This window comes from Pomacea canaliculata, linkage group LG8 (genome assembly GCF_003073045.1).
Source record: "Pomacea canaliculata isolate SZHN2017 linkage group LG8, ASM307304v1, whole genome shotgun sequence".
Classification (NCBI taxonomy): domain Eukaryota; kingdom Metazoa; phylum Mollusca; class Gastropoda; order Architaenioglossa; family Ampullariidae; genus Pomacea; species Pomacea canaliculata.
In genome coordinates this window covers 6,929,185-6,950,546 of record NC_037597.1, presented here as the reverse complement: position 1 = coordinate 6,950,546, position 21,362 = coordinate 6,929,185, and the positions used below count along the sequence as shown (strand labels likewise).

Here is a 21,362-nt window from a genome sequence, read left to right as displayed (position 1 = left end):
GTGACTGACTACTACCGACTATTGATTGATCGTCACTATGGAAGAAACAATACCTTTACGACCTATAGATTTTAGCTGTAGCAGATCGACATCTTGGTCTATAAGAATGATTTCATCCAGAAGAGCAACAACAAAGTTTCCCGGTAACTGCAACGAAAGAGCCGCAGGCTTGTTCGTCTTTACTTTATGTGCGATGAGCCTGACTTTGACTGGGCTGCCTCGCTATAAAATCTCACTGATAATTATTGTTTCTGGCATATACATGCAAGTGTGCTACTTTGCCTCTGTGTGTGTGTGTGCGCCCGCGCGCGCACGCCTTTCTTCTGCATTTTATTGTAAACCAAAGTTCCCGGTTACAAAGGTGCCAAACGCCAAATGTTGCTATCGGTCTTTACTTCGCCGAAGGGGTCAAGCGGCTCAACACAGTGCGGTCATCGCCTGACATCAAGGTTCCAGATATCACCAGTCCTCTTTGCTGAATCTCTTTGCTCCGACCTCTTCTCATGAGTGTTCCCTAGAGATTTGGTTGGCGAGTTTGACTACGGTGACATGTTCCAAGCCTACTCGGGTCATCGGCTGGAAACCTATTGGCATCCGGCAGAAATTAGCATCTGATTCATCAGATAAGGTAACAGATGGAGGAAGAAGGTTTGATTCGGCATTTCCGCATGCCATGCCAAAGCCACGGTGCGTGGTTCGCTCCAGTAAGCCATGGGAGTTAACCGTTTGCTAGCGTCTTGTTAGACACGCTTCTCTTCCAATAAAAATTATTCATTCGTTCTACGCGTTGACGTTGATGCTGTCCAGCAGTCAATTACAGAAGAATAGTTCTCAAAGAAAAATGTGATAACAGAAGTTAACCAAGCTTTAGCTAATTCAAGGAACTCCTATTGTCGCTTCCTTTTTCTTTGCTGCATGTCGCTAAGGGCCACTTTGTATCTTTTGTATCTCCAGCTCACTCCATTATAGTTCGGTGGCTAACGAAGTAAGATTGTTCACTAACCCTCAAACAAGGAAACCTGTTACATCTTGTTACTTTCAACGACAGCCCACTTTTGTGATGCACTTTCAGGGAGTTACAGATAGGCAACGAACCTGAGAGGACACGCGAAACGCGACCCAGGAAAAATGTTTTTTACCATTCTTTTGATTTACACGCCAACTCTGAAAAAACTTCGCAGCTGCTGTAAAAAGATAAGTTGTCACATACCCCGTATAAGCATACTCGGCTGACGTTTGTTATAGAACTTTCCATTGTCTGGAACGCGAACTGAAGGTGTGAGCTCTGCGCTTGGTCTTATCTGCAGAGCAATGTACCCCCTCCCTTACACACACTCTCTCTCACACACAAAACAGGAAACTGAGTGCAGTTACATGGTTACATAATCAGGATGTTTTGCTCATCGAGGTAGGGGCCTAGAAGAAGACAGCACATAAAATCCGACACTATGGCTATCAAGAGACAACAAACTGAAAGACGTATTAGACAAGTGTGGGCCTATAAATCTTTCTGAGCTCAGTGAGTGAGAGAAAAAGAGAGGGAAGATGAGGGCGGGTTTACTTTCTGATCCCTTGAGAGTTTAGAGGATATGTCTTCCAACGCTTTGCTCGTCCATTAATTTTGGACTAATTATTTTGTGGATCAGACTCCAAGCGCACCACTGCTTTCTCTCGAATTCGTGTGAACTGACCTGAAACGACCGCCACACACCGACACGTTCTGGTTATCGACAGCGAGTCCCACCTCTCACTACTGTCTTTTTCACTAACTTCAAAATAATAATAAAAAAAGCGACATTCCAGCACACGCCATCACGCCACAACAACCGCATTTCTTCATTTTTTTCTCCCATTTCTTTGGGAGGTGTGGGAACGGGGGGAGTGTGTAGGCGAAGCAGACGACGAAAGTGGGACAGTCGCGGTGAGATGGGTGTGCGGGAGGGTCCCGGCCGTGGCGTGCGGGGGCCGATACGGAGGGATGTAAACAAGTCAACCATGCACAAGATGTTCTGCAATAGCGGGTTACTTGCACGCGTTATCGCTGAAACACATGGAGGGCTAGCTGTTAATTTCGCATCCTAGGCAGCTTGGCCGAGCAGCGTGTCTCGTGGTTTTCACATCGATGTCTCCCATTCGCCGTGCGAATAAATGAACTGTAACGCGATTGTACCAGCGGTTTAATTAGAAGTAGATACACCCTAGTCCAGACCATTACAAATGTCCCGCAGACTCTTTATCTCTCAAACCACACACACGCTCGCGAAGTCATGTCAGATGAAAGGTTTAACAGCAAGGATTTCATATTTGCAGAAGACAGAGAAAGAACCTTCTGAACGAGTTTCCTCGTTACCGTTATCAAATAATTTCCCCAATAGGCAGATTCTGAAAAGAAACACTAGACTATAAACTCAGTAAGCACGACAGTGAGCAACACTTACACCATTTATTTTCGCGGGCGAAAGCAAAAGAGACATGAGACAAGCACGCATATACACATGTAAAAGCAAATGCTGTTAGGGGTGAGTCACAAGACAAATGACGACGATAGCGATGATGAGAAATAATGAGAAGACCAACAGTTTTCTCACGAAAGGAAAGAACAGCTCCTACACTTATCGTCTGACGAAAACTTGTCCCCGTACAGTCACACGCCATTAACTGCAGGCAAACCCCTAGCAGCCACCATTCTCAAGCCTCGGTTCTGAGCTCCATATGCTAACTCCATCCTTTTTTTTTCCTCAGGTTTTCCTCACCAACAACTTACCTCCCTTTGCCCCACACCTAACGGCCGAGCCTTTAAAAGATATTTTCATTTGCTTGGGAAAATGCAGTGGGTGGGATCAGGAAAACTCTGTGGGATTCCAACAACTCGGCAGGTCATTTCTTCTGAACAAAGTGTATTTCCAGCTATAACTTGTGATAACTGAATAAAGGAAGCTTTTTGGCATTTATTGCACTTTGGATCACGAATGAAGAAGATATAACTAATAAAGTGAAAAGATAAAGAACAAAACAACTTTTATTTAAGCACTTTTTGTTTTCTCTCTTTCACAGAGAGTGAGAGTTAGAGCCTGTGAGAGAGCTTATATATGTTCGAAAAGACAGACACAGAGGATGTGGAAAATGGGAATGGATTACCTATTTTATCGTTATTTAAAGAAAAGCCAGAGTCGCTTTCTGCACTTCAAAGTGTGACTGGCGCTATTTTCGCACGCTAAACCAGCTGCACATTAATTTGTTGTTTCTCCTGCCTTCATTTTTACACCGCACTACCTGCCATCAAGTTAATTAAGTATTCTTGTGCTGCAGCCGGCGTGACGTCTTGCGAGATAAGAGGGAGGTGACCTGCACCTGCCGATAATAAAGGTAAATGTGGGCCGACTAAGAGGCAGAAAATTAGACTTGAAGTAAAGGCATACAAGTGAAAGGGAAGTTGACAAGAAGCATAATGTGGCAGGCCACAACAAGAATGGCAGGAACAACTGGAGTAGGCGCTGAAAGAATGACAGAAAATGCAGTCACGAACGTCCCATCAGCACTAGCCGAAAACTGTATCGGGAAGAATGGCGCCGAGTCGGCAGCCGACGAGTTCCCACAGAGCACATGCGGATAACCGACGTACCCACTGACCCCTGCATGTTCGAGACTTATAGCCAAGCTGTCAGCATGAGGGTTTGTAGAGGTGGGAAAAGAGGAAGTTGTCACTTTTGGCCATACTTGCTTGTTTGTTTATTTCTTTTAAAATTATGTTCAGTGAAATTTGTTTCAGCGTTTTCAAGCTTTGCAGCTATCCATTGAGTGTTGAAACAATTTCGAAAAAAATAGTAAAAATCGTGCTTGAAAAGAAAGATTTCAATCAAAACAATTTACAAAATTTCATGAAAATTTAACAAAAGCGAGGGCTCATGGCTGTTACCTTACGTCTCGTACGTGTTAGTATAATAATAAATCGGCATACAGGCGACAAATACAAAGAATGCATCGGTTTTAAAATAATAAAGCGTAAAAACAACGCATTGCACAATTTCTTTTCATAATTTTCTCCTTACGTCTAATATTATATCTGAAATTTCATACCATACCTCGAGTTCATTCGGAGTTTGCTGCTCAAAACTTGACGTCTGCAACTGGAGCAAGGGAAATAACTATATCGTAAGTTTTAATCAATGTGTGTAGCCTCCCCTTACCTCCTTGTTTCTGAGAATATTCAGTAACAGAAAAAAGCTGTTCACATGTTTGTAATAGCAGTGGCAAACTCCAAACTTTGATAATGTGCTTAGACATTGTAACGACATAAAGACTGCAAAATCGAACAGCCCCTCCTTTTGTACACTTTAAAAAATAAATCGTAACAAGTTGTATAAATTATATAAATTTATTTCAGCTTTAGTATGCTAATTTGCGTAACTGCATATGTACTAAACAGAGGTTTCAGCATAATAATTAGAAATATTAGGAACACACATTAAAATTATTAATTAAATTTGGTTTAATCATACAAAGAATTAGGTACATCATCTTAGGCAAGACATTTTAAATCATGTAAAATAATCTAAGAGCATTTTTAGATGATCTTTAATTGTAAAGAAATTTAATATGTAACAATGCAAAGTCACGAAACAACAGGAAAATGCAACGAATGCTGCAACAGATATACAATAAATAATAAAGTTAAAAAACATGAATTTAGAGCAATTAAAAAAGCATATAAAAATTTCATTCATCATTATGGTTGAAGCATAAGAGATTATTTCAGTATGTCTTGAACTATGAGAGGTGTAGTAATGTTTACTTCAGATTAGGGCTTCATTCTTACAAAACACATCCACCTACAATCGTAACTTTCTCGTCATTATGCATCTTGGGTGCATTTAAAGATTAAATTAATGTTAACAAGGTATACATTTCAAGCATGAGCCTGATGATTCGTAGCACATCATCATTAACTGTATACAGACAGCACTACCTATTAGCTGTTGTAAATATACTGAGTTCCAAAGACCCGCATGAAGTATACGCTCAAGATGCAACCTTTTTCTGTTGAGTATTTTCTTTGTTACCATTTATTCCACAGCTGATGGGCAGCGAATCTCACAACACCTACGCTGCTATGCATGCCCATTTCATTAAAGCAAGGGTCTTCAAACTGTGTAAATTATCATGGTCTAAGCAGTTCCTTTCATACCTAGTTACTTGTTATGAAATAAAGAATGTAGCTTTCACTACAAATTAATACTTTTAAAAGTGTATGAAAACTACAATTTAAAGTGAGAGTTTGATCCTAAATTAGCTTCTCTCTGTGTGTGTGTGTGTCCCAGCTGTTCCTCTTGCATTACTAAAATATTTGAGTGTCATGGAACAAACAAACTTAAATGTTTTCATTGAATAGAACAGAGAAAACCTTATTAATTAAACATAACAATGGTTTTAATGACTCCTTTAAAATTATTAACCAAAATATATTATTTTGCACAACCGCCTTTGTTTGAAGCATTAAAAGTCCAGAGTTAAAACATAAATGCCTGCCAGCACCATTTAAACAGCATTCAACTTACAAAGCACTGCAGACCATGACAGTATGTTAAAGCTGAGATGAAGCAAGTGAAAAATGCTGCTCTTCTTTTAAGCTTTTATCCCCGAAGGCTTTCATTGAGAACATGCATTACTGGAGATTAACCTCCTAAATTGGCTCAAACTTCATACTTCATTCTTTAGAGAACAAAATCTGTGCTAATTATGCAGTAAAAGCAGAATACACTTGTGAATTCAGTCTAGACTGGTAAGCATACTGAAAATAATGATTTTAATCATTCTGATAACTTTGCAGAACATAATATATAACCAAATTGATCATTAAATACTTCAAATACTCTAAGCATCCTTATAAAATAAATGGTGTATTAACCAAAATGAACAGTTGGTGGAATAATATATAAATTGCAAAATACAGCCAACATAATTCTCAATGTGGAGCATAGAAACTGAAAGATCTATCCCTTACAAACTAAATGCAAAACTTAGGATGAGTGCTTCACTAGACTGCAAGGAACATTATTCTGTATTAGAAGCTTGTTAACAGTAAAACAGTAAATTTAAAAAAAAATCTACTCCTTTTCGCTGAAAATCTTGAGGAAACACCTAGTTCAAAGTGATGAGCCATTTCAAGCTACTTACAAGAAGCTAAAAAGTATTCTAATTTTTTTCACTAAGTACTTTTAAAATAAGATCTCCTTAAATGTAAGAAGAAGATGATTATTATACATGCCTGTCTATCACAATGGAATCTTCACACATAGTAAAGGGGTGAAAAACAAGGCATGTTTGAAAAAATAAACATAAATAAGAAAGAAAATCAAGATGACAAAGCAGGCAAGGCAGAGTAAGAAGACGGGGTGTATCCACCGTTTTAAGAGAAATTGATGAGGAAAAGTGTTTATAAAAATGGCATGAACATTGGAAATAAAGATGAAGGGAGAGAGACAACACATTCCAAATTGTTGGATCCACAAAGTAAAAAGGTTCCTATTTAACACAGCCATAATCCAACTGCTGCAACTGATTTTTGTTGTTCTAGTTGTTGTTATCCGTTATTAAGATCATATTTGTTAAAATAATTTTTATTATAAATTGATAAATTCTGACAATTGTGTACCTATAATGAAAACATTTTAAAAAGTTTACTTGCATGAGAGAATACTCAAACAACATATCAAAAGCAATAAAATTCACTGAAAAGTTCTGAATGGAATGTGGGCCCAACAGTTTAAATAATATTTAGACAGTGAACTAGAAATTTCCCCCTATTTCAGACAACAATGGTATGTTTTTCACTAAGAAATAGAGAGATCAGGAGATTGTAGCTAGTTGAGGTCTAAGAAATTAAAAGTCATGAATGATGCTGAAGTAATTATTTTATGTCACTTTTCTGTTACAAAAAATAATTTCAAAAGCGCTAATTTTGATGCAAAATGTTTAGAAGATGGCTTTTTGCAGAGAATGCAAAGTACTGGATGAATTAGCACCATAGCTGGAAGAAAACTGTATCAAGCAGAGTGATGGCCCTGTTCATGTTTGATAAAAAAAAAAAAAAAATCAAAAGAGACAGACAAGGAGCCAGATAATGTATTTTTCATTCTTCTCTTGAATCTGCCTCTCTGTGACATTGCAGTACTGTATATACATTTACACTCTAAGTAGGTATGTTTGGGGGCAATAAAAATTTATTCACTCTACAAAATGTTGTTTTATGCTAGGTTTATATGTATTAATTTGCAATAATATGAAAAAAAGGAACCAGTATTCTCAGAGTAATTACTATTAATAATAGGTATAAAAGTGCTTTTATAGAGCAATTCAGTAAACTCCAGTTGACCCCAAACCTTAAAACTAAATGTTGCTTTCTGCTTGCTATACAGATATTTTTGTTTTGTACATAGATTTCTGACTATTTCAAGTTACATCTGTATAAAGGGACTGGAGGGATGAAGATATTACTAACTGAAATATATTCGCTCAAGAAAGAAACCCAGGTCCCAAGCACATCTTTTAATGGTTTTCATAACTCACACTCAAAATGTTATTAATACACTGTACAGAGCGCAGTACTAAGGGAGGCCATCACACATCACCGTTTTAAAAGTTAAGGAATGAGTCATGTCCCTTATTTCGCTTGGCTACCTGAGCAATGTTTGGAAGCTGTAACACAATCGGATATACTCTGGTTAATTTAAAAAATCATATTAATGTTTAGTTTCCTTGAAAATATAGTTACTTCAAATTTAGTCCTGCTATTTATTTACTCGAAAAACTATCAAGGTGAGAAACGTTGCTAATATAATTATTTAATGTGCTTTTTTTTTACTTGTTGTTTCTTTTGCAAAATGTACGCACGGAAAAAAACAGCAGAGAACAATTACCTGCACCATGCCAACATGATTTTGCCGAAAATGATAAAAATTTAAGTAAAAGACAATAGATATTTTAAAGTCTACTTACGAGGAAAAAACATTTTGGGGAATAAATCATCAAGTTTAAGAGAACACCTGTCACAGCAAATGTTGTGGTCATGTGTCACAATTCATCCCGTTAGTCACAAAAACAAAAATAAAAACACAAAGCTTTAAGCGAGATCTCGATCTCAGTGGATGGGAATGACGCCACTTCTACTGATGCCGGAGCCCCAGACTGCTTGACACATGCACACCCTCATTTAAAAATGATATGAACAGGACACTCCAACATGGACACTGTGTTTTTGTTTTTGTTTTGTTTTGTTTTTTTGTCAGGGAGTAATGGCGACTCCTACAGGTAATTACACGGCTCTCAAAGCAAGCCTGCCTGACGACAAGACTGACAACATTTCCGCGCGAACATGCGGTGACCACAGAGCCGGGCGGTGACAATGAGGCGACACTTCATCACACTCATAGAGTTGCTACACTGATCTCTGTGATCTGTCGACAGAATAACAATCTCGTAAGCAAACTATTTTTTTGCTAGATTTTTCTGTATGCAAACAATAACTTATTTTAGGTGTATCTCATTGAATCGATTAACGGATGGCTGGGTAGAGAGGTGGGTATATGTGCGTAGACATGACTGTACATAAGCAAAAAATTTAAAAATAATAAAAGTTACCAGATAAAACAGTTTTAGGTAGAATAAAGGAAAGAAAACGCTTGTGTATTTCAATTATGAAACAATCACAACTACAATTGAAACAGTAGTAATAACCGCTTGAAAAAAGGTAAAAAGGAATGAAATGAAAACTTTTTTCGTTAACAGCAGCATTGACTGAACCGCAATCACACATGACTGCAACCTAGTGGTGATTCTTAAATAAATATAATGAAAGAAAGTACGGATGCTATGATGTGTAAGCAAATATAAATGGTGTGTATGACCCCGAACACTACTCACTTTGAAGTTTCACTTGAACAGTAGTGACATCCTTGGCTTTTCCAGTCGGGTTGGTAGCGACGCAGGCATAGAGACCTGCATCCTCTATTCCCACCCTCGTGATGACCAGTGCGTTGCCTTGCACGTACATCTTGCTCGAATCTGTTACCATGACACTGTCCTTCTCCCAGTGCACGGAGGCGCCGGGTAGCCCTTGACATCACAGTGCAGGTAAGCAGTCTCCCCTTCTAACACGCTACCTGAGTGAGGTCGAATGTCTGCCGTCAGACTCGCTGCAAAAGAGAAGGTCAGAGATTCTGGGTGAACAACATTTTCTGATGATAAACCGTACACAAGAACCTGTAAAGGAAACAAGGAAACATGCATGTTCGTTTGTCGTCCTGTGTTCGCCGTTTCATCGCATTTCGTCGTCTACTCACCCTTCACGTTCAGCATCGTCCTCCTGGTGATGGGAGTGTCGACGCCGTTGTCCGCCGTGCACTGGTACTGTCCGCTGTCCTCCAGGGTCGTCCGCGTGACCCCTAGCGTGCCGTTGTTAAAGACGATGATTCGGCCCCCGCTGGACACCGGCGTCCCTTGGAAGGTCCAGGTCACGCGAGGTCGCGGGTTGCCCAGGGCCTGGCAGTGCAGGTAAGGCGTTGTCACCTGGCTCCACACGCACGTTGGGCGGAGTCTGCAGAATGCTCAGCGGCACTGAGGGAAATGGACGGGGTCAAAGGGGGACGGGTCAGAAGTCACAAGACCACGTGGCAGCTTACTTGTAAATTATTTAGGCTTGGGTAATTTATTTCCCCACACATCAAACCTAGATCACTCTCACTAATCAGTTTCTACTGACAACAACCTGTCAGAAATATTACAGTTATGCCCGTTTATCACGTAAAGTATCTAAAATAATGACAATAGGACCCTTTCCTTACAGAAACTTATTTGTTCTTTATAGGTTATGTTCCTTGGATTGCTACTGAGGTGGTAATAGCTGCACACACATACAAACGCCACTAAAGGTTAGTGAAGATGCTCGATGACGATATGCACGAATGCACAGCAGATAATAAAAGAGAGGAAAATGAAGCAAATTTGTTAGAGCTGGTATATCCCATATTAAGCGAAGACTAGTCATCTTTACGAGCTTAAAATTAATTGCCACAAAGAATCAGCTACAGAAATAAGACAATTATCACTTCTTAAGCAGTAGAAGTTAAGCTAGTTCGATGTTTCAAGCAATGCTTTGTGAATGTTTGCAGAGCTGAATCTTGTGTTTATTTTATAAGCTATCTCATTTCAAGTTAAAATTTATGAATTATAAGTGCCTGCTAAATTTCGTAAGCTAACAAATGAATTAAAAAAAGCGACAAACCTAGCAATGTGAAACTACAGCAATCTTTCTGACAAAGCAAAATGTCTGACACACACACACATACGAAAAACATAAATGAAAAACTTGATTTGGGCAGACCTAAACAGCTACACAAAAACAAAAATAGAAATATCGTCAATCAGCATCAATATACTAAACAATCTAGCTTCTACCAATAAAGGCATGGGAGCTATTACATAGTCTGAAAGTATACTGCGATGATACTTGTTTCTTGTACTTGTGTGTGTGAGAGAGAGAGTTTTAATAGTAGTCTTTTTCTTCTGTTGCATTTTTTTGTTATTTGTAGAAGTATCTGTAAACATATAGTGTACATAAACTACACATGGCCCCAGCTATCTCAATGGCTGTGGACAAGGCAAATATATTGGTGTACAATGCTGACGTCAGTGTTGTCGACTTCTCTTCTGCATCAGTATGTTTGTACGCGTGTATGTCGAGAACGGAAAGGAGTGTTCACTCGAACTTTGGAAATAGTCTCTGGGATTGAAATTTACACAGGTTAGAAAAAAAAATATGTACAAATATTTCGCCTTAAAAAAGGCTACGACTGTCTTTATTTTCAAGAGTATGTCCTTCTGAAAGGCTGCAAAAATTTGTTGCAGCTCTATTGCATTCTAAATTAACACATATATAAACAAACAAAATAAGGGTTTGAATTATCCCTGTCGACCTGAAGGTGCCTAATTGTTATACTGCCCAATATTGTGATATCTAATTACTTAGTGACATGGGACAGCAATTTTGATTAAATATAAATTTTAAGCAAGTAAGTTATTCACATCTAGAAGCGTTAGTGTTAGCATACACACACAGAAAGCAATTATATCTTGTTTTAACCAATGTCACTAAAGGATATATATACACACTTAAAGCTGATAAAGTAGATTTTGAGGGGGGAAAACCCGTTGAGAAAACTGTGAACTTTGAGAATGAAAGATTTGGCGCAGGTGTGGTGAAAGGATGTTTACAAGAGTAGTATCCGTGGTATCTGAAGGTGTTAATACGTATGCTGTTCATGCTGGGGCTGAGAATCAGGTAAGAATTGTGATTACCTGAGGACCCATATGATGGAAACGATGCTGAAATAGCGACGAAAAAGATAACACTCATTTTCTTTCTTTTGATGTCCATAGAGTGCTACAGCTGTGTCAAAAGTTTATATTTAGTACTAATAGCGTACTAGTATACTAGTAAACTGAGCTTTATCAAACTTTTCTTTTAATTACAGCAGAAGACTTTTGACACAACTGTATTAAAAACACCAATCTTACCAATGTTATATATCGCCAAGAGTGTGTAACAGAAAGCAGTCACAATATATTTGTAGATATAAGCAGCCAGCTAGAAATAATACATCACTCATCATCTCAAAAGAATGGCTACTAGACTAAGTAAATGCACGATGGCTGACTGTCACGCAGCTTGGACTAACACTGCACAAGCGGTGGATCAGTAAAACAACAGAATGCTACACTGCTGACCAGCAAAGCCGCAAGCAACTGGAATAAAGCAAAGTGGTTGTCTTTTGAAACAATACATCAACATTGGTGGACATCAACACTTCTCATGCTCCGAGTACCATAAGACTCCCGCCATCGACAAACTCATCAGCCAATCGTCCGTCATCGAAGTAGCGCGTGAGTAGGATTCGACATTTAGCATGGCTGTCCTTGATTTGATCTTACTATTTTAAATTTTTGTTCACGACTTTAATTTGTAAAAAAATCAATGTGTAATCCCTGTAATCCTTTTTAAGCCAGAAGTCAACATAATACCCCTTTTGCAACAAAGATTAAATTTTTTAATTGATGAGGAATTAGCATTGGGGCAAGCTGCATGGGGCTGGACTCACACGGGGCTACAACTGGCCTGAAATTGTCGTTTCCTAGTCTTGAAAAATAAACAAAAAAATAAAAACAAAACAAAAAAAGATGTGGGACGACAACGTGAAGGGTGAGTCTGACACTGATGATATAAATCATCTGCTAAACCCAATCATGGGAACGAAACGGTTTAAACTCAAGTCCTAGGTCGCGATCGAGGATACACAATCATGCTCTTTACGGAATAAAGAAGACACGAGCCACTTCTTTCCTGGAAAAGCCACCGCTGGCAGCGTGCATGTTGTACAGTACTGCAGGGGATCACGGGGTGCACACGTTATGTCAAGCGCACGGTCGCACCTGTGGCAGATGCCGCGCATGCGCGTGGCTGAGCGACTCACCTTTCAGCTGCAGTGAGTAGCGCTCCACCTGTGGCACTGTGTTACCGTCACTGATGCGACAGGCGTAGGTGCCCACCACATCGTCGGCGATGTTTCGTACGACGAGCGTGCCGTTGTTGTGGATGTTGAATCGGCTGTCCGACACCAGGTAATACCTGCACAAAGTCAGCTCCACTCCATAAACAACACCGATAAGAAACAAACTGAACGGCAGGACAGCCCCCCACCACTCGGTTACACATACATACTGTTTCTTGAGCCCCAAAGATACCTCCAGCGACGAAGATGGTTCAAATCTCTTTCGATTATCAGGGGAAAAAAAAAATCCCCAAACCCAGAAGTACCCGGTGACTTACCCATCGCGGTACCAGCTGATGGCGCGGCCCGGGTGGTAGCAGTCCAGGACAGCCTGGCTTCCTCTGTTGACCAGCACGCGCCTACCTTCATCTGCTTTGTAAGACAAGAGACAGAACTTAGTGTGTGTATTTGTGAACTAATGTCCGTCTCCTATTTACACAACCTACAACATCTGGATGCACTTGCAGTTTGTTCCATCTTCCACTAGTGTGAATGCTCACCTATGCAGTTAGTGCCGTACTGGTCACTGGCGACCGTCACTCCGTCAGCACAGCATCCGTAACGGCTGTAGTCGCAGACGTTGTGTCGTGGTGCCTGCGTGGTTGTCGCGGGTGCTGCCGTAGGGCGGGTTGTTGGCGGCTTTGCTGTAAGCATCAGCAATTTTATTGAAGAATAATACTTTAATGTTCTACAGCAATGAGCTGTCGACAACAACCAGCATGCATGACGACCACAGGCTTCTGAGCAACTACAGCAACAGCAACGGGGCGGGTAGCTCTCCTTTGTTTAAAGGTTTACAACAAAATATTTTTTGTCCTTAAGTTATGCAAACTTAGCCTACCACAGTTTATTTCTTACTAGCTGCATAACTCTCAATTAATTAAATGTGTTAGTGATTAGCTAAATAATGCTACAGACTGAGCTTAAAGCGCCACGAAGCACGTCCGTTACCTTTATGATTAGCTGAACAAACTGTCAGTGGTGTCAAATGTTCGTTATGGAAAGTATTTAATTTTAATTTCTTTTGACAACTTTTTTTAGAACAGATCCCGTCACCTTAGTCAAACTCGCCACAGCGACATATATGAATACAAATGAATATTATATATTATTTCCAAATATAGTTTATGGTTAAGCATCACAAAGCAAAACAAGGTAGCTGCTGACGACATATTTGAAAAATACTGATTTATATTATTATTTATCTGTTGGGCAATCGCTTTTTGTACAAGCTTGCCTCATTACACCTGTAACACCTCACATAAACCGAATATTTACTTGTTTTCTCACTATGTTTGTATGATGTCTTCAAAGAGCTACCGCCTCAATACTTCACCGGCCCACCACAACCGGCCCACAAAGCTCACCAAAAAGCATGCTGGCTTCACAACAGACATCTACCTGCGCCAGTCAAGCACCGCTGCTCACACTCGTCCCTGGAGCTAAAGCGGTTCCCGTTGCCCTGGCAACCACCGTAGTAAAAGCGCTGACACTGTTTGCTCTCAGAGTCATAGTGCCACCAAATGGAGTAGTTAGAGCACGGACCCCTGTCACTTGGCAGCGAGCACACATCTGCGTGTCAAGTGGAGCAAAGCAAATATGTAGAGAGAGAATATATAGAGACAATAGTCCTGCGGAAATGTTTGACAGTTACATTGTACTGCTAGTGAAGGATGGCCACTGGACTTCACGAAACACACAGGTCTGGATCCATCATTTAGAAAGCGAAGCGTACATTTTTGTGCAGCAGTTATCTGCTTTTAATCATTCATTTGTATCACTACAGTTCAGCAGTGTAGTTATTGTGAGAGAGAGAGAGATCTCGATGACATGTCTATACCAATATATACAACACAACACCAGCTCTACCAAGACTACTGGAGGTACGTACATTCAGTAACATGGTTTCTACTACAATTCTAAAGGCAAACAACACTTGCATGCCACCTGTGTAACTGTTTTCCACTTGGAACAGGTATGACACAAGCGCTACACACAACACCCAGCCACAAAACACTGTAATTAAACTTGATGTATTCAAACCGGAAGGACAAGTGCGACTCAGATACAAGCCTTGGGAGCTCTGGTTGCTTCCGCCAAGACAAGACACTTTTACTGTTTGAAATAACCGCATTAAAAAGCCAAGCCAAGCTGTCAGCCCCACATTAATCAGCAATCTAAAGTTAATTATCGTATTGGCGTCTTTCCAGTTACACGGCATCGACCATTTGACAGTTTCATAGACGTCGTAAGGTATAACGGTTTGATACTTTTTAACAGGAAAAAAAAAAAGAGAAAAATATGGAGAAAAAAAAAACAAAAACAAAGAAACACACGACGAATATTAATGGCAGTTAGTGTTTTAAAATGCGTTAAACCAGAATTACAAGCTGTCTGGCGTTGAGCTATAATTAGAGAAATTGGTAAAGGAGACTGAAGCTGCTACACTTCTAAGAGTGTGGGTTTACGCATGCGCACACGTCTACTGTGTATCCCGCTGTCACACCTGTTCTGTAATGGCTGATAACTTTGTAACTTCACAGCGGGAGACAATGGAGACATTTCCTTGTTTGAACGTGACATGATTGCTCGTGACACCGACCTGCACGACAGTGACGTACCTGCACGTGACGATCGTAACGTACCTCCCTGTGACGTCGACCCTGAGCCGCGACCCCTGGACGTGTCGCCGCCTGGGGGCACCGCGGAGCACAGGTCCATGCACTCCTGCTCCATGGTGAAGCGATTGCCGTTGCCGCCGCAACCGGTGTAGATGAAGCGCTGGCATCGCTGGAAGCTGTTGTCGTAGTACCAAGCGATGATGTAACCTTTGCAGGTGCCACCGTCAGGGTCAAGGCTGCACACCTGCACAAAGAAAGTGAAAGTGGTTTTGACTCTCAATAAAATGGTTCTGTTCATGCTCGTCTAGACATCCGGGCAAGTAGAAATTGAGAAAGGTAACGCAGATAAAATATGTAACGCAGGCTTTAGCCACACCACCAAGGAAGTGAGAAGTCCTTTACCCCGGGGATAAATGAGAAAACCACGGGGCAAGTGGTAGTGAAAGACTTGCCTCTCTCGTTTTCCCTGCGCTGGATCGAGGCGCACATTTTCGCCGACACGCATCAAGAGAGGCGAAATTGTTGAGATTCCCCTCGCAGCCTCCATAGCCGAATTCTCGACAATCTCTAGCGGAAGTGTCGTAATAAAAACTGGGTTTGATGGCGAGGCATGGGCCTACTTTTTTGGGCAGCTGACAGATCTCTGAAAACAAACACCACGACTTTCAGCGGTTCAGGTTAAATGTGAATGGAGGAAGAACTCTAGCTTTGCGATTTTTTAATATATAACAACGGAGCCAAATCATGACAAGGGTGGGGGATTCGAAAATGATAAATACCAGTTTAAAAATACAAACAAAGCAAAATATAAACTTACTCAGCCAAGACCAGTTTTAAGTGTTGCTTATACCAACGGTACCGACAGTAGAAATCCCACCTACCTTCTGATTTGCAGTAGTTGTTGCAGGCTTCCTGCGAGTCGAAGTTGTTGCTGTTGCCGTCGCAGCCGCCGTAGTTGAAGCTGCGACACTCGCCCTCCCGCGAGTCGTAGTACCAGCGCGGCAAGGCGGCGCGACAACTGCCGACAGCACGAGGCTGCAGACACACCTCTGTCGAGTGCACAAAGGTCACAGTGTAAGCAGCCAGTCTCATTTAAAACAGTTTTACACAAGTCTTACTGATATAAAAATATCTGTAATGATCAACTTGTTAAATTACAGACACAGAAGACCACACTTAAAATATATCATAACTGGAAACGTGTTATTTTGTGTCACATGATCTCTTGTCTGATGATACAAAGATGAGAAAAGGTGACGAGGAGAAAAGCACAAAAATTACCGTTGGGATCAGCTGTTGAGGGTCGGCTTACTTCTGGTTTAGAACCTCCACTAGATGCTGTACAAACATACAGGAAACACTTTTATAATTTTTTTTTTCATGCTTTCACACACACAATACAAGCGCCAACCCCTCCCAGACATATATATACACACACACATGCGCGCGCACCACACACACACATACGCGCGCGCGCGCGCACACACACACACACACACACAAAGAAGGAAAAATTATGTATTATTCACACATTTGACCGAAAACTAGGATTTTTTCTCAACGTTCATTTTTCTTAACATAACAATTGCATCTTAATATTTTACCCCATCTTTTCATATCCCGTTGAAACCCTATGTTGCATGAGTAATGTGAATAAACTTTTTTCTCAAAAAGTGTTGACAACAGCAGCAATATTCTATTGAGAGAAACCGAGAGGCTTACCGACTTGTCGACAATAAAGAAGAATAAACAGATTATCGCCTTGTCGACAGTAATTGTCACATGTCAATGAAGAAGAAGAACGAATAGTATTTACCGTCCTGTCGACAATAGTTGTTACACGCAGCCTCGGACTCGAAGTTGTTGCTGTTGCCCTCACAGCCGCCATATACAAACTGTCGGCAAGTTCCGTAACTCGCGTCGTAGTACCACCGCTGCAGCCTGGCGCGACATCTACCGGTGAGGGCGGGCAGTCGACACACGTCTGGATACAAAGGTGTATCAAAGTCACAATAAAGAAGTCAAGGAGGCATGACCGTTGTAGCAAACCTTGAAACTAATTTTGAACAAACCACAAAGACTGTCTTTTTTTTAAAACTGTTTTGTAAAGGTTAAGCCACATTTTCAGCTTCTTTATCACTAAATAATGGGGACTTTTTTTTCTTTCTCGGAAAAATTCTTAGACGCAGAAATTATATTGCAGGGATCATTGAAAGTCATTATTTAAAAAAAATATTGCCAACATTTTTCACTAAGGAATCAGGCAACCGATGTCAAGATCGGTGCAGCAGAGGTCCACTTCTCGCGAGAGAAAAAGGAAAACAAATGGAAGGAGGGGACGCTTGACAAACTGCTTGAACAGATAAATAATCACAAGGATCGCTTGGAAATGTGGTGAAAAATGGGTGAAAAAAGCTGCAGGAGGTTAAAAAAATGATCGAAACAAAAATTAAATTATGTTACGAGGTTAAAAAATAAACAATTCAGATCGGGATATAAATGAAGTATTGTTACGAGTGAAAAATGAATTTAGATTAAAGCAGTAAATTGTATTGCTTTATCATTCAAGAAGAAAATTAACTCTTTCTATGCCCACATGAGACTTGTTCTGGGAGACCTCCATTAGAAAGGTGAAGGAGAAAGATTAAATCGTAATTTTCGTTTCAATGATTACAATCGGTGTTTAAAATGTTGAAATTAATTACCATTGGTAGCAACAGACGGTGGCCGACTTGTAGTTACTCCAAGACTGACTCTAGAACCTAGAGAAGACAGATAAAAGATTGGTAAGCTGCAAACACTTGGGACTTCAGATAGCTCAGACTCATATCATCGACATAGGGTAGGTAGTCAACAACAACAACAACTTTGATAAAGCTCATCGACCTCTTGTCCTTCAGGGAGTTCTCACTCTTGAAAGAGGGAACGAGGGTGAGGAGGGGAACGTCTTTGTGTAGTCAAACAATGAAAACATACAGACGAAGAAGAAGAATGAATAGTGTTTACCGTCCTGTCGACAGTAGTTGCTACACGCAGCCTCGGACTCGAAGTTGTTGCTGTTGCCCTCACAGCCGCCATATACAAACTGTCGGCAAGTTCCGTAACTCGCGTCGTAGTACCACCGCTGCAGCCTGGCGCGACATCTGCCGGTGAGGGTCGGGCAGTCGGCACACGTCTGGATACAAAGGTGTATAGGTGTACAGACGTTAAGTTCAGTGGTAGGGTCACACCACTTTAGCTTACTGTGGACCTCAATAGATAGTCCTTGATGTCATCAAAACTAAGCAGGTACATTTATCTCCTCGCCACTTCATCTCCCACAACATTGTATGGTGGATAAGAAATAAAAGTCTACAGCCTCTAGCAGGCAGTTGTGGTAGTAGTCAAGTATGTGGTCATGGTAACTCCTTACCATCAGTCTCCTTGGTGTCAGGTCTACCTCGGCCAGCTATTGTGGTCACTGAAACAATAACAGTAGAATCTCAAAATCGTGATTACAAGTTCCGAAGGAACATTTCCTTATTTCCATTTCTACATTTTTTAGTGTTTCTCTTTCTCAGAAAAGACATTTTCTTTACAGGTTTAATTACAGCGTCTGCTTCGATAATCTTCACCCACCCCAGGTCTCCCCCACCCCTATGACACCTGCATGACATCATCAAGGTCTCACCCTCGTCAGTGCAGTACTTCAGGCAGTCATGCTCAGTCTCGAAGTTGTTGCTGTTGCCGCCGCAGCCCCCGTAAACAAACTGTCGACATGCGCGGAAGGATGCATCGTAGTACCAGCGGCGGAAAAAGCCTTTACACAGGCCGGACTCCTGGGGCTGAGTGCACACCACTGCATGACACAGACAGACAGAAATCAACAAATTATCAGTTCTTGAGCTGAATCGGAGAAATTGTTCTCAAGACAGAAAATGAACGCTGAAGACAGACGGGTCAACGCCATCTGAAGAAATCGCTTGAATGAAAGGACAACTGAATGGTGCTGCACACCACCACAATGTCCCACAAATTCCTACAACATCCCCTAACCGATGAGCTTCTCGGCATCCATTACCTTTTGGATCATGCGGCGAAGGTGGCTTTGTAGTCGTGCGCACTGGAGCCTGAGTGGTAGGCCGCGTGGGTGGCAGCTGAGTAGGTGCAACTGAAAGCAGATAAAATTACTTTAAAATGTCATCTCCATTCCTTCCAGAGAAAACGGGCTCTATCGAAAATTATTATAGACATGTGTAAATGTCTATCTGTGTTTAACCTAAAACTTCTTTTATCTCATTAGCTTTTATATTTTTTTTATTAACATGTATAAAATGCCCGTCCCTGCATATGAAGATGAAAATTTATGCTAAAAAGGTAGTCACGTGACCTATCGGTCTGGGCCTGGATTCTTTTTATTTTTTTACTGCCAAGGGGCAGTATTTCTATCCTATTTCTATCCGAGAATCGTTCAGCTCGCCCATCACACGACCTACCATCGGTGCTGACGATGACAGTTTTCTTCTCGACGTTGCTGTAGGGGGCGCTCCTGCAGTAGTAGGTGGCGCTGTCCTCCTGCCTGCTGCTGCCGATGATGAGCTCGCTGGTGAAGCTGTGTTCGCTAGGAGAGGCGAACGAGCGGATGGAGAGGTTCTCGTGCTCGCGCCCGATCCGCTTGCCATTGATGAACCACTCGATGTTGGTCGGCACCGTGGGGCCCTCCGCTCGGCAGGTCAGGCGGAGTTCCTGCCCCTCGCGAATTCTGTCACTTCCGGTCATAACCACTGGACAGAGCACCGGAGACAAGTAAATAACTTCAAGTAAATACACACATATATATCCCATATATATATATACACACACAATTAATTAGGAACGATGCGTACACATGTATACATACCCATCCTCACCTATATCATCACTTATTCACTTACAGCGGTGGAGGGAGAGATAGAGAGATTGCGAGTGAGAGAAAGTGAGAGACTAACGTGAACTTGTCGTGGGAGGAGCGACAGTGTAGGGGGCGGGTGTGGTGGTTGTGATGGTCTCTGTAGGGTTCTACCCCCATACACGTCTGCTGACACTCTTGGAGAGATGGGAACCGGTTGTCGTTGCCACCGCAGTCGCTGTAGATGAATGTACGACACTGGCGGTCGAGGTGGTCGTAGTACCAGCGGGTCACGCGGCCATTACAAGGGCCAGGATCTCGGGGCATTTCACAAATACTGACAAAATCTGGACAAGCAAGCAATTTATTGATTATATAATTGGTCTTTTATGTGACATTCATCATCATCATCATCATCATCATCAATCATCATCATCGCAGAGGTTTTTGTTTAAAAGCCCGACCTGGATCTTCTGTAGTGGGAGTCTCTGTAGCTGTACACTCCGCCTCACATTCGTCGCGAGTCTCATAACGGTTGTTGTTTCCCTGGCAACCGCCGTACCAGAACTGCGCACACTCCTGTAGCGTGGTGTTGAAGTACCACCTGACCACGTAGTCCGTACACGGACCTCGCTGTGACGGCGCGTCGCACTTGCCCTGCCCTGAGGTCAAAGGTTGCCAGGTCATTATAGGGCGTTTACTCGTAAAATACTCGTTCTACTGGAAGATAATTTTGGCTACAAATAAACAATTATTTAAAAGTACAAAGTAATACTTTTTTTTGTCTTTTGTTCCTGAAAGTGAGAGGGGAGAGGAGTGTGAATCCTTACCTCTGGAAGGAGAAGATGTTGTCGCTATCACCTTGTCGCTGTCATCCGTGGTGACAGTTCCGGTACACCCTTTTCCTTTGGGTCCAGAGGCTGAAGTCACACCGTCAGGACAACATCCGTAGGTAGAAGTCTCGCAGTCACCTAGACCCGACCCTTCCTCCATACATCCCTCTTTGTTAGGACCTGCAGACCAAACACAAGGACTGCGAAACAACCTCCTTGGGACACAGCAGGTCAACGACACTCCTTGCTAGTTACTCCTTTTTAAAATTATTGATATCAATTTTAGAGTTTTCCCATGAGTACTGAACAGTACTCCTTATATGCTTTTATATCAGGAAATAGCAGTATTTTAACTTTCGGTGCAAAGATGTCCTTTGAAAAGGATTTACCTTGAGCGGCAGTGGTGCCATCTTCACAGCAGCCGAACTGACTGGCCTGC

At 41.5% G+C, this 21,362-nt stretch overlaps 1 protein-coding gene and 1 long non-coding RNA gene across 6 annotated transcripts in view; both read right to left on the bottom strand.

The window, feature by feature from the left end:
• The window catches only part of LOC112571062, a 32,928-nt gene extending 28,809 nt beyond the window's left edge, over positions 1-4,119 (bottom strand). Inside the window, exon 1 of the long non-coding RNA XR_003100743.1 lies at positions 4,083-4,119. This is a non-coding gene — a long non-coding RNA (uncharacterized LOC112571062). The remainder of the gene's footprint in view (positions 1-4,082) is intronic.
• Positions 4,120-4,361: 242 nt separating this feature from the next.
• Positions 4,362-20,333, bottom strand: LOC112570053 (papilin-like). 5 transcript variants are annotated; one of them, XM_025248249.1, is made up of 18 exons: positions 20,191-20,333; positions 19,699-19,986; positions 19,284-19,373; positions 18,894-19,061; positions 18,636-18,683; positions 17,040-17,207; positions 16,505-16,561; positions 16,105-16,272; positions 15,676-15,866; positions 15,248-15,467; positions 14,004-14,174; positions 13,103-13,246; positions 12,881-12,974; positions 12,525-12,679; positions 11,353-11,379; positions 9,339-9,612; positions 8,920-9,191; positions 4,362-8,453 (listed from the first exon to the last, which is right to left on the bottom strand). In XM_025248249.1, exons 2-16 carry the CDS (start codon positions 19,979-19,981, stop codon positions 9,455-9,457), a joined length of 2,142 nt encoding a protein of 713 aa, XP_025104034.1. In that variant the 5' UTR covers positions 19,982-19,986; positions 20,191-20,333; the 3' UTR covers positions 4,362-8,453; positions 8,920-9,191; positions 9,339-9,454. The 5 variants fall into 5 exon arrangements, with proteins under 5 accessions (XP_025104034.1, XP_025104035.1, XP_025104037.1 ...); XM_025248250.1 differs by having other exon boundaries at positions 12,881-12,971; XM_025248252.1 differs by lacking the exon at positions 11,353-11,379.
• Positions 20,334-21,362: the final 1,029 nt, after the last annotated feature.